The sequence below is a fragment of the Halichoerus grypus genome, chromosome 3 (genome assembly GCF_964656455.1).
Source record: "Halichoerus grypus chromosome 3, mHalGry1.hap1.1, whole genome shotgun sequence".
In the NCBI taxonomy this organism is placed as follows: Eukaryota; Metazoa; Chordata; class Mammalia; order Carnivora; family Phocidae; genus Halichoerus; species Halichoerus grypus.
This window is the reverse complement of record NC_135714.1, coordinates 120,394,981-120,409,093: the sequence shown is the minus strand read 5'-3', so window position 1 is coordinate 120,409,093 and position 14,113 is coordinate 120,394,981. Positions and strand designations below refer to the sequence as shown.

Sequence of the window (14,113 nt, the reverse complement as noted above, 5' to 3'; positions counted from 1 at the left end):
AAGGAGAGACGCTTCTGGGAACAAAGGAACTGGCAGGCACCATTTCCCTCCCCTGCCCCGCAGCATAAATAATGGCCACGTGCAGGTAGCGGTGCAGCACAGGCACTGGCTCCCTAACTTGCTTACACCAGGCCCCACCTCCCTGTGCCCTGGTAGAACTGCCCTTCTGAATCATGCTTGGCTCAGTCCCAGTGCATCAGGCCTCCTCCCCCAGAACTGCTCCAAACTCCTGCCAGCACCAGGTCTCCCAAACTGGGAGTTCTGCGAGGCCTTGGTTCTGGGGGCAGCAGTGACAGGTCCCGTTTCACAAGCAGACCAGAGCACACCTACTTAAATTTTGCCACATTCAGGCCAGGAACCAAATACTGCCCACAACAGGCAAAGAGAGCCTCTGCAGACACCTGGACTGAAGGATAAAGAGGTCAGGACACAACAGCAGAGCACACACAGCACACGTGGGAGATACTCCCAGAAGCACCAAGCCCTGGGGAGTGGGACACCACACTACAGGGCACTACAGGACCTCTTCTTCATAAAGCTATTACCCTCAAGAACAGGAGACAGAGCTGACTTTCCTAACACAGAGAAAAAGGCACAGAGACTTAGGTAAAATGGGAAAATAGAGGAATCTGTCCCAAATCCTAGAACAGGACAAGGCCACGGCTGGAGATCTAAGTGAAATGGATATAAGTAACATGACTGATGCAGGATTTAAAGCAATGATCATAAGGACACTCACTGGACTTGAGCAAAGAGTGGAGGACATCAGTGAGACCATTAATACAGGGATAAGAAATAGAGATAAAGGGCTCAATAAACAAAATGAGAAACATGCTTTATGGAATGAACAGCAGGCTGGAAGAAGCAGAGGAACAAATTAATGACCCAGAAGACAAAGTAATAGAAAGTAATCAAGCGGAACAAAAGAGAGAAAAAAGAATTATGCAAAACAAAAATAGACTTAGGGAACTCAGTGATTCCATCAAATGTAATAACATTCATATTAAAGACATACCAGAAAAAGGAGAGAAAAGGGGGCAGAGAATTTATGACAAAATAATAGGTAAAAATTTCCCTAATCTGAGGCAGGAAACAGAGATCTCCTAACAAAATCAACCCAAGGAGGTCCACACCAAGACACACAGTAATTTAAATGGCAAAATATAGTGGTGGAGAAAAAATATTAAAAGCCGCAAGAGAAAAGAAGACAATTACATACAAAGGAAACCCTATAAGGCTATCGGGGTATTTTTCAGCAGAAACTTTCCGAGCCAGAAAGGAGTGGCATGATATATTCAAAGTGCTGAATGCAAAAAACCTGCAGCCAAGAATATTCTATCCAGCAAGTCTATCATTCAGAATAGGAAGAGAGATAAAGAGTTTCCCAGACAAACAAAAACTAAAAGAGATCATGACCACAAAATCAGCTCTGCAAGAAATATTAAAGGGGACTTTTTGAGCAGAAAGGAAAGACCCAAAATAACAGTATGAAGGTAGGAAACACAGAAGCACTAAAAATATTTCTGTAAGCAAATCAGTCAAGGAACTCACAAAATAAAAGGATGAAAAATATGACATCATATACCTAAAACATGGGGAAGAGAAGAGTAAAGAATGGGTTCAAACTTGAACATCCATCAAATTTAATATAGACTGCTTTATGCAGAGGATGTCATATACAAACCTAATGGTAACCGCAAATCAAAACTAATAAATATGCAAATAATAAAGGGAAAGGAATCCAAATATATCCTAAAGAAAACCAGAAAACCATGAAAGAAAGACAAGAAAGGATCAGAGAAAATCTTCAGAAACAACCACAAAACAAGTAATAAAATGGCAATAAATACATATCTATCAATAATTACTTTGAATGTAAATGGACTAAGCACTCCAATCAAAAGACATAGGGTTACAGAATATATAAAAAAGCAAGACCTTATCTATATGCTGCCTACAAGAGACTCATTTCAGACCCAAAGACACCTGAAGATTGAAAGTGAAGGGATGGAGAAACATTTATCATGCAAATGGATGTCAATAAAAAACTGGAGTAGCAATACTTATATTAGACAAAATAGACTTTAAAGACTGTAACAAGAGACAAAGAAGGACACTCTATAATAATGGACAATCCAACAAGAAGATATAACAATTGTAATATTTATGCACCCAACATAGGAGCACCCAATACATGAAACAGTTAATAACAAACATGAACTAATCAATAATATAATAATTGTAGGGGACTTTAACACCCCACTTACATCAATGGACAGATCATCTAAACAGAAAATCAACACGGAAACAATGGCTTTGAATAACACACTGGAACAGATGAATTTCACAGATATATCCAGGACATTCCATCCTAAAACAGCAGAATACACATTCTTTTCAAGTGTGCATGGAACATACTCCAGAATAGATCACATATTAGGCCACAAAACAAGCCTCAACAAATCCAAAAAGATCAAAGTCATACCACGCATCTTTTCTGGTAAGAGCCCTACAAAACTGGAAGTCAACCATAAGAAAAAATCTGGAAAGATCACAAATACATGGAGGTTATTTAACATGCTACTGAACAATGAATGGATCAACCAGGAAAAAAAAGACAAAATAAAAAGTATACTGGAAAACAAATGAAAATGAAAACACAACAGTTCAAAAAGCAGTTGTAAGAGGGAAGGAGAAGCAAGAAAAATCTCAAACAACCTAACCTTACACCTAAAGGAGCTAGAAAAAGAAAAACAGGGGCACCTGGGTGGCTCAGTTGTTTAAGCATCTGACTCTTGATTTTGGCTCAGGTCATGATCTCATGGGTCGTAAGCCACACTGGGCTCTGTGCTAAGTAGGGAGTCTGCTTGAAAATTCTCTCCCTCTGCCCCTTCCCTCACTTGTGCTCTCTCACCCTCTCTCTAAAATAAATCATTTAAAAAAAAGACAAAAGAAAAACAAAACCTAAAGCCAGCAGAAGGAAGGAAATAATAAAGAGCAGAAATAAATAATATAAAAACTAGAAAAACAGTAGAAGAGATCAATGAAACCAGGAGCTTGTTCTTTGAAAAAATCAATAAAATTGATAAACCTCTAGCCAGACTTATCAGGAAAAAAAGAGAAAGGATCCAAACAAATAAAATCACAAATGAGAGAGGGGAAATAACAACAAACACCACAGAAATACAATTATAAGAGAATATTATGAAAAACTATATGCCAACAAATTGGACATCATTTAACGTCAATGAAGCAGAAAGAAATAGAAAATTTGAACAGACCAATTATCAGCAAAGAAATTGAATCAGTAATCAAAAAACTCCCCCAAAAATAAAAGTCCAGGACCAGATGGCTTCACATCTGAATTCTACCAAACATTTAAAGAAAAGTTAATACCTATTCTTCTTAAACTATTCCAAAAAAAATAGAAAAGGAAGGAGAACTCTCAAATTCATTTTATGAAGTCAGCATTTCCCTGATACCAAAACCAGATAAAGACACCACACCAAAAAAAAAAAAAAAAAGTACAGGCAAATATCTCTGATGAACATAAATGCAAAAATCCTCAACAAAATACTAGCAAACTGAATCCAACAATACATTTAAAAAATCATTCCCCATGATCAAGTGGGATTTATTCTCAGGATGCAAGTGTGATTCAGTATTCACAAATCAATCAATGTGATGCATCACATCAATAGGAGAAAGAATAAGAATCATATGATCATTTCAATAAGCAGAAGAGGCATTTGACAAGGTACAAAATCAATTCATAATAAAAACCCTAACAAAGTGGGTCTAGAGGGAACATACCTCAATATAATAAAGGCCATATATGAAAAACACACAACATCATCCTCAATGGGGAAAAACTGAGAGCCTTTCCCTTAAGGTCAGAAACAAGACAAGGATGTCCACTCTCACCACTTTTATTCAACGTAGTACTGGAAGTCCTAGCCACAGCAATCAGACAACAAAAAGAAATAAAAGGCATCCAATTCAGTAAGAAAGAAGTAAAACTTTCACTATTTGCAGATGACATGGTACTATATATAGAAAAGCCAAAAGACTCCAAAAAACTGCTAGAACTGATAAATGAATTCAGTAAAGTCACAGGATACAAAGTCAATCTATAGAAATCTGTTGCATTTCTGTACAGCAATAATGAAGCAATAGAAAGAAATTAAGGAAACAATCCCATATACAATTGCACCAAAAATAATAAGATAACTAGGAATAAACCTAACCAAAGTGGTGAAAGACCTGTACTCTCAAAACTATGAAAGACTGATGAAGGAAACTGAAGACGACACAAAGAAATGGAAAGACGTTCCATGCTGATGGATTGGAAGAACAAATATTGTTAAAATGTTTATACTACCCAAAGCAATCTACACATTCAGTGCAATCCCTATCAAAATACCAACAGCATTTTCTACAGAGCTAAAACAAATAATCCTTAAATTTGTATGAAACCATGAAAGACCCTGAATAGCCAAAGCAACCTTGAAAATGAAAAGCAAAGCTGGAGGCATCACAATTCCAGGCTTCTAGTTATATTACAAAGCTGTAGTCATCAAGACAGTATGGTACTGGCACAAACAGAGACACACAGATCGATGGAGTAGAACAGAAAACCCAGAAATACACTCCCACAATTATATGGTCAATTAATTTTTGGCAAGGCAAGAAAGAATATCCAATGAGAAAAAGACCGTCTCTTCAAAACCAGACAGCAACATGCAAAAGAATGAAACTGGACCACTTTCTTACACCATCCACAAAGGTAAAGATGAATTAAAGACCTAATGTGAGACCTGAAAACATAAAAATTCTAGAAGAGAGCACAGGCAGTAACTTCTCTGACATCAGCCTTGGCAACTTTTCTCTAGATAGGTCCCCTGAGGCAAGGGAAGCAAAAAGCAAAAACAAACTATTGGAACTACATGAAAATAAAAAGCTTTTGCACAGCAGAGGAAACAGTCAATGAAACTAAAAGGCAACCTATGGAATGGGAGAAGATTCTTGCAAATGACATATCTGATAAAGGGTTAGTATTGAAAATATATAAAGAACTTATAAAACTCAACACCCAAAAAACAATTCAGTTAAAAATGGGCAGGAAACATGAACAGACATTCTCTAAAGAAGACATCCAGATGGCCACCAGACACATGAAAAGATGCTCATCATCACTGATCATCAGGGAAATGCAAATGAAAACTACAATGAGATACTGTCTCACATCTGTTGGAATGGCTAAAATCAACAACACAAGAAACAACAGATGTTGGTGAGAATGTGGGAAAAAAGGAACCCTCTTGCAGAGTTGGTGGGAATGCAAACTTGGTGCAGCCACTGTGGAAAACAGTATGGAGGTTTCCAAAAAGTTAAAAATAGAGCTACCCTACGCTCCAGGAATCACAGTGCTAGGTATTTCTCCAAAGAATACAAAAACACTAATTCAAAGGGTTACATGCACCCTGTGTTTATAGCAGCATTATATACAGTAGCCCAGATATGGAAGCAGCCCAAGTGTCCGTGGATAGATAAATGGGTAAAGAAGATGTGGTGTATAGATGCAATGGAAATTTATTTAGCCATAAAAAAGGAAATCTTGCCATTTGCAATGACATTGACGGAGCTAGAGAGTATTATGCTCAGTGAAATAAATCAGTCAGATAATGACAGATACCATATGATTTCACTCATATGTGGAACTTAAGAAACAAAATGAGCAAAGGGAAAAAAACGAGAGAACAAACAGATGGTTACCAGAGGGGAGGTTAAGAGGATGGGTGAAGTAGGTGATAGAAATTAAAGAGTGCACTTGCTATGATGAGCACCGGTGATTAAAATAAAAACTTTTTTAAAAAGTGACATTCCGGGCGCCTGGGTGGCTCAGTCGGTTAAGCGGCTGCCTTCAGCTCAGGTCATGATCCTGGAGTCCCGGGATCGAGTCCTGCATCGGGCTCCCTGCTCAGTGGGGAGTCTGCTTCTCCCTCTGACCCTCCCCTCTCTCATGCTCTCTGTCTCATTCTCTCTCTCAAATAAATAAATAAAATCTTTAAAAAAAAAAAAAGTGACATTCCTCTTGGGTTGTGTCAAAAAAAAATAGCTACTATATAATGAAGTAACAGAATACTAAGAGATAGTCACGTGAAAAAGAAAATGAATATTGAAAGTGTAAGTTAGTATAAGCCACACTACCGATTTTCTAATAAAATTGAGGACGTGCCTAGCTTCACTTTTTTATCCATGTCCTTCTTCAGAACTATATAAGTTGTCTTAAAAATTATTTTAGGCAGTTTTAACAAACTCTTTCATCTCTCTCCTAAAGCAGTAACGCTATACTATATTTATTAAGGTTGCTCTCCCACTGCAATGGTAATTTTTTTACAGATTGTAAATTCCATGAGAACAGATTGTAAATTCCATGAGAACAGGGGTTATGCCTTATGTTTCATGATTTTTCCCTTGTAATATCTATCACACAGAATTATGCATAGAAAACAATGTAATCAGTATAGTACATAAAACCTCATTACAGATCAGCAAGTGATTCTGATAATAGGAAACACTTAACTCTGAACCCCAGTTAAAGGAAATGTTATTCCCACCAAAAACAATTCCATTCTCTTCATTAGTAGACTTATACTAAAAAAAAACTGTACTCAATTATGTTTTGAATTTCAATAAAAATTTATGAAAAACTTTTAAAAGAAATGTTTTAGATAAAATTAAACTTTGAAAAAATAATTTCTGGTTCACTTCCTTAAGAAATGTTGATCTTCCTTTGAGTATACTCTGTGACCGTTGTTTGAAAATAATATTTGCCACTTAATTGCTCTGCTTTGCCTTGGAAAATAAAAAATAGTTGAAGTGATTCTGTTGGGGACAGATATTATATAATTAAACACAATTGCAGGGCACCTGGGTGGCTCAGTCGGTTAAGCGTCTGCCTTCGGCTCAGGTCATGATCCCAGGGGCCTGGGATTGAGTCCCGCATCGGGCTCCCTGCTCAAAGGGGAGCCTACTTTTCCCTCTCCCTCTGCCTGACGCTTCCCCTGCCTGTGCTCTCTCTCTCTCTCTCTCTCTCTCACTCTCTGTCCAATAAATAAATAAAATCATAAAAAATAAATAAACACAGTTGCAAAAATACCTGAGCTCTTGACTGAAAAACAATCAACATGTGTTTATCTGGGTCCAGATTTCTTATTCTAAACGTAATGTTTTGCAGGTTTGTTGCACTTAATTCCTGGTAACTTACTCTCGGTAGCCCTCTCTCTATTCCTTTTAATTCCTGCTCCAGGCTTCTTCAATGAAAAGCAACTCTTGGTTGAGACTGACTGGTTTTGCCAAGGCCAAGATCACAGCTTTGCTTATCTTACCACATGTATTGCTTATAGTTTGTCCATTAATTTTCCCGTTAACTGGCTAAATCTCATAGATGGTTTTCCATGCTTTAAAAAAAATCTTTTGGTTTAGAATTTTATTCACTCATCAACCATTTATGGCTTTGCCACTAGCTTGTAAGCTAAAAGAACAGGAATTTATGTGTGTTTTTTCACTACCATTTTTCTTAAAAGATTTAAAAAAATCTTTTAAGTATTCTCTTATCCCCAACATGGGGCTCAAATTCACAACCCTGAGATCAAGAGTTGCATTCTCTACCGACTGAGCCAGCCAGACGCCTCCTTTCACCACCATTCTTTCCATAACGCAGAGCTATGCCTGGGACAAAATACGTGATCCAAAATACGTGTGGAATGATTGACTGTCAGTTATCAAAGGGAGCTTTATTCTAGGTGCTGGGACACAATGAGAAGCAAAAATAAACACAATCTGGCCCTCAGGGAGTTTACTTGAAGGAAATTTAACAGAGATCGATCATCAAAACAAATGTCAAATCGTAAATTTTTGACAGTGCTATGAAGCAGAGGGACCAGGTGCCATAAGGTATAGACTAGAAGGATCTTCCCTCTTGGGAGACATGGGGGAAGAGCTCCCTGAAGAAGTGGCCTGAGTTTAGATCAAAGGATGATCATGCAGGAATTAGAGGAAGAGCAGAGGACAGAGAGTTCCATCCTTTTTTAGTTTCATCTCCGTGTTTTTCCCTCTCAATGTCCACCCACCACCATGGTATTTATCATTACAGACTCTCCTTGTTTTTCTGCAACCTTAGTTTGCTAGCTTCTCATGGACTTCTGCATAAATCTCAAATGTATGTAGGTCTCCTTTTGGGTCAGAACCAAACTTACGTTTTTGTTAAAATTGCCAGTAATCACTTTAGAAACTAATGACAAAATATCAAAAAGAAAATGAATTAACAAGGAGAACACCTCTCTTCTACTTATTTAACTGTTGTATGCTCAAGGAAGTGCCATATGATAAATACTTAATAAATTTGGGTTGGTTAGTTGCTTGGCTGGCTGGCTGAATGGCTGGTTAACTGGTTAGCTGGCTGGCCAGGTATTGGTTGGCTGCTCAGTGATTGGTTGGTTGGCTGGTTGGCCAAATGTCAGTTGAGTGCTGGCTGGCTGACTGGGAGGATGTTAGTTGGTTGGATGACTGGCCAGTTTGTTGATGAGGTGGTTTAGTGAATAATTAGAGTGGTGGTTTAGCTCTGGCTTTCAAGTCAGACTTCATTTTATTCAGATTCTGACTGACCATTCACTGATTATGATAAACGATTTACTTAAGCTCTGTAAGTCTCAGTTCATTCTATAAAATAGTATTTTTTTTTCCTCACAGGGTTGTAAGAATAAAAGTGATACTGCATATAAAGTTTTAGCATGGTACGCAGGATATGTTAACCGTTCACTAGGATATGTTCACAATTTTAAAGAAAAGAAAGAAGCTTGAGTGTTGTTCCTAAAGGGAACAAAATTAGTGAAAGGAAGTGATTATTCCGTGTAAATGTTTGTCTCATTTATCATAGCCTTCAAATATGTTTCACTGCTGCAAATACATGTCTATTACAGGGTCATAGTACACAAACCTAAGAAGGAGCTGCTACATGTAGGAAGCTCAGAAGCACACAAGCAAATGTTGACAGATTAAAACTTAATTCACCACCCTCCCCCACTCCCCTTCTTCCTGACTGCCCTATCATCACATGATTGCAGGGCTCATTTCTCTATCAAAAAAAAACTTTTAAAGGAGTGCTAATATATTATTTGACATGAGTGACTGGTTACACAGGTGTTTGCTTTATAATTATTTGCTAAGCTGAACATGTATGTTTTATGTATTTTCCTATAGGCACACCCACACTTAAACATACACAGAGGAGGTGAAATTGGCATGGAAGAATGTGATGGGATAGGATAGTACAGATGAAATAGATAAACCTATGCTAGGTCTATAAAAGCAAAGGAAATTCCTTAAAATTCCATATGGAAAGAAATCTACAAGCAGTAAACAGTAAACCCTGATTGTGAAAAAGAGAGCATGAAATTTATTCCAACTGCTCCAGACTGGCTATCTCCTTGTCACAAATTAAATGGCTAGAGTGGCAAATTACTAAACTTCTGTGTGTGTGCACTAGTCTGCATAAATGTAACCTGTGCTGGAGTCACTGTAGGGCAGGATTTTTCCAGGCCATTTGCCACTTGCTTAACATTGGGCATGAAGAGCTTCTCTCGATGACAGCGCTTTAATAGACCTCAATTACTAGATCCACTTTGCACAGATATCACCGCCCCATTTCTTCCAGCCATTGTCCTTAACATTCATGCCACTTGTGCATTTCAGAGATAGCTGCCCCCGGTTTATTAAATGCCATCAGAAACAAAGTCAAGAATTACACATCTTTATTACTAACAAGGAGCTTTTGGTTTTTTTTTAGCGCCGACTGGGAGATGCAGCAAAGAAAGCTATCAGCAAGCTCCAGGTCAGAACCATCAAGAAGGGTGACAAGGTAACAGGAGCCTCTTTTCTTTTTGGTGAGGGACCATTCAAAAAAGTTCCTGACTTTTCCAGCAGCCAGGGTAGAAGAGAGGGGAGGAAGGGAGAAGGGGAACACGTGAAGATAGCTCGCCTGGGTCTGGTATTATACCCATCTGTATTAAATATAATTTAAAACAATTTATAAAATGCATACAGTAGGACAACAAAGTAGTTGGAAAGAAAATGTAAGAGATTGAAAGGTAAGTATAGGAAAAATAGATGAAGCTAGGATAAAATTTGTACATAAGTACATTACCTGAAATGTGTAACAAAAATGGATCCCAAACTTAGGTTGGGGCTTTCTAGCAGCCAATGCAATGGAGGAAGAAATATTCAAACAGTATCTGATTACTTCATCCCAGTCCACAAGGTAAAAACAAAATGGTTGCTCCTAGTATTAACGATTTGAGAAAATTTTTCCATAAATCCTTGCAAGGAGGAAAGTGTTATATGTTGTGTGATGTCCTCCACTGATAATTGCAGTAAATACAGGAAGTATATTCAGTCCCTCTGAAATCTGGCATCTACAACCCCAAAGTCATTACAGCAGCTTCCTTTGCTGGAGAATGAGGACTTAAAGCCAAGAGCAAAGCCTATCTTTTTTTTTAATTCAGGTATAATTAATATAGAGTGTTATATTAGTTTCAAGTGTACAACATAATGACTCAACAGTTCTACGCATTCCTCAGTACTCATCAGGATAAGTGTATTCCTAATCCCCTTTATCTGTTTCACCCATCCCCCCCACCCGCTTCCCCTCTGGCAAGCACCAGTTTGTTCTCTGTGTTTAAGAGGCTGTTTTTTTTTGTTTGTTTCCTTTTTTTTTCTTTTTTCATTTCTTTCTTAAATTCCACATATGAGTGAAATCATATGGTATCTGTCTTTCTCCGACTGGCTTATTTCATTTAGCATTATACTCTGTAGATCCACCCATGCTATTGCAAATGTCAAGATTTCATTGTTTTATGGCTGAGTAATATTCCATTTTATATATATATATATATATATATATAATAATATATATGCGAATATATATAAAATAATTTCTTTGTATGTATATATGCCACATCTTCCTTATCCATTCATCTATCAGTGGACACTTGGGCTGCTTCCCTATCTTGGCTACTGTAAATAATGCTGCTATAACCACATCAGAAGCAGAAGCATATCTTGAGAAGGAACAACGAAGCAATGCAGTCCAAGGCCTGCAGACCTCTAAAGGTCTTTCTTCTCCCCAGAAGAAATATTAGAGCAGTGGATTGCGATACATGTACTTGGGGCTCCTTGGGGCATTGTAAGGGATTCACAAGTCTACACGTATACCAGGTGTTGTCTCTAGTCCGAATACTTGATTTGTTTCACTATGAGCTGCTGTTTTTCAACTATATAAAAATACTATTGAGTTAACTTAATAAGATGAAATTCATTTAAAAGCATTACTAAATTGGGGCGCCTGGGTGGCTCAGTCGTTAAGCGTCTGCCTTCGGCTCAGGTCATGATCCTGGGGTCCTGGGTTCGAGCCCCGCATCGGGCTCCGAGCTCAGCGGGAAGCCTGCTTCTCCCTCTCCCACTCCCCCTGCTTGTGTTCCCTCTCTCTCTGTCTCTCTCTCTCTCTCTGTCAAATAAATTTTTTTTTTAAATCTAAAAAAAAAAGCATTACAAATTTAAAGTATATTTTTCATTACTTTTTTCCCCTCAACAGAACATAAAAGAACAGGGACTACCACATAAGGAATATATGTTGGGGTATTGAAAGAGATTGAATAAAAAGTTAAAACCATTGTTCTAGAGTTGTATACATAAGATTCCCAAGGAATTGATAGATTAAGTATCATTCCGACAATTCTCCATAAATAGTTTTTCTCATCCTTGAGATTTTGATGTCACCTCTTGTTATAATAAATAGCATTCCTAGTAATGGTATATTTAAAAATTGCTTTCTCACAATCATAATAAATATCATTATTAGTAACAATACATTAAAAAATTGTTCCCTCATGAAAACACTTGCAGTGGAACCCAGAAACAAAAAGTGGAGGTTGGAAGGAATGGAAAATGGGCCCAAATACAGTCAATTATTGATTAAGAAAACTGGCACGTAGACGATTGAAAGCCTTGCTCCAGGCAAGCTCTCCTTGCTTGTTTGCGTATTTACACAGAGTTGAAGCTACACAAGTCAACTCATCTGTACTTTCTCTGTTGCAGGAGACAGAACCCGATTTTGATAACTGTGCAGTTTGCATTGAAGGGTACAAGCCCAATGACGTTGTGCGGATCTTGCCCTGCCGGTGAGTCACTGGGCCGCCTGCTTTTGAATGGGGTGTGTGTGGAGAGTGCCTGCTGGCCTCACTGGCTCAGACCTGCTTGGCCTCTTGGCCTAGCCCTGCAAGGTCAATCTGCCCAAACGTTTCTGGGTTTAGATGGCGAACAATCAAAAAGCTTGCTCTTTTTGTGTAACCTTTCTCCTTGAAAACATGTTTTCTTGTGAAATAAATATTTTTCTGATCTTTTTGTACCAAAGGAAGCATACTGCTATGAACTAGAACCTCATGATAGGGAATTTGATGACGTGACTCCAAGTATGAGTTTTCTTTAACAACAAAATTATGATATTCAGATTCAGTTCTTACCTTCACAAGTGCTGTTTTAACTTAATTAATGAACTCATAAAATTATATCATGATTTGGGGCACCTGGGTGGTTCAGTGGGTTAGACGTCTGACTCTTAATTTTGGCTCAGGTCATGATCTCTGGTGTGAGATCGAGCCCCAAGTTGGGCTCCGTGCTGGGGGTGTGGAATCTGCTTAAGATTCTTTCTCTTCCCGGGGTGCCTGGGTGGCTCAGTCGTTAAGCGTCTGCCTTCGGCTCGGGTCATGATCCCAGGTCCTGGGATCGAGCCCCGCATCAGGCTCCCTGCTCAGCTGGAAGCCTGCTTCTCCCTCTCTCACACCCCCTGCTTGTGTTCCCTCTTTCACTGTGTCTCTCTCTGTCAAATAAATAAAATCTTAAAAAAAAAAATTCTTTCTCTCCCTCTGCCCCTCCAACCCCCTCTCTCTCTCCCTCTCTCTCTCTAAAAGAAAAAAATTATAAGTTGTGAATAATCATGAAGAAATCAACAGCCAGAATATGGTCAGGAGTGAATGGGAAGCCAAAAGCAAATTCCATTTCCTTTGGGTTTGGGGGGGGGCGGTGTTGTTTATTTTTTTATCAGCAGGAAGGAAATGTGACAGTCACCCCAAAATTTCTAGAATCTAGGGGAGGATGCCAACATGTGTAGCTGGAAACACTTCCCAAGTGATTTTCATATAACCCTAATCTTTCTCCCTAATTGAAATTTACCATTAAGGTATTTGAGTTTTTTAATATAGTTAAAATTAAATAAGTTTAAATACTTCAATAAAATCAGATATTTTAAAGTTGCATAAAAGTTGTCTTCCTATAATTGAAAACCTCTTTTTTTAGTGTTGTTGCATCTGTGAAGTATCCTAAAAATAAAAAATTATCCCTTGAAGAAAGGTTCTTCACTCAGAAAGATGAGCTTTAAAAATTCTTAAGGGGCACCTGGGTGGCTCAGTTGGTTAAGCACCCAACGCTTGGTTTTGGTTCAGGTCTGATCTCAGGGTCGGGCTCCACGCTCAGCATGGCTTCTGCTTAGGTTTCTCTCTCCCTCTCCCTCGGCCCCTCCCTCCCTAAAATAAATAAATAAAATCTTTTAAAAAATTCCCAAGAGTACTTAATAGAGTAGATAAAATACACAAAGATATAAAGCAATGCACCTTTAAGAACTATTTCTTAAAAATAAGAAATAAAATATGCCTGTAGAGGAATTAGTTTAATAAACCCAAAATGACAAAGAAGTGTCAAAAAAGGACAGGATACGTGAATAGATGCAGAAACTCCCAAGGGGGATGGATCTTTCTTGAAATGCTTTTAGGCAAATTGATCATCAGGAAACGGCCCTGGGGAGAGTGCACTGTGCTGGCCCCAGCCAAAGCCTTCAACTGAGATTCACTTTCCTTAGGTTCTAGATGCTTGACTAGCTCTAAGACAAAATCATAAATTGGGACACATCAAGACTTGGTGGTTTTCTTCCTATGAGGGAATATATAAATTATTTCTTTAGACATTACACTTGGTATTTACTTGGTGACTTCTAGAAACC

The 14,113-nt window shown here is 38.2% G+C and overlaps 1 protein-coding gene across 1 annotated transcript in view; it reads left to right on the top strand.

Annotated features, from left to right (window-relative positions):
• The window catches only part of RNF150 (ring finger protein 150), a 270,616-nt gene that overhangs the window by 163,953 nt on the left and 92,550 nt on the right, over positions 1 to 14,113 (top strand). The window contains exons 3-4 of the mRNA XM_078069256.1: positions 9,851 to 9,922; positions 12,157 to 12,239. Coding sequence (XP_077925382.1) covers positions 9,851 to 9,922; positions 12,157 to 12,239 — 155 coding nt within the window. The remainder of the gene's footprint in view (positions 1 to 9,850; positions 9,923 to 12,156; positions 12,240 to 14,113) is intronic.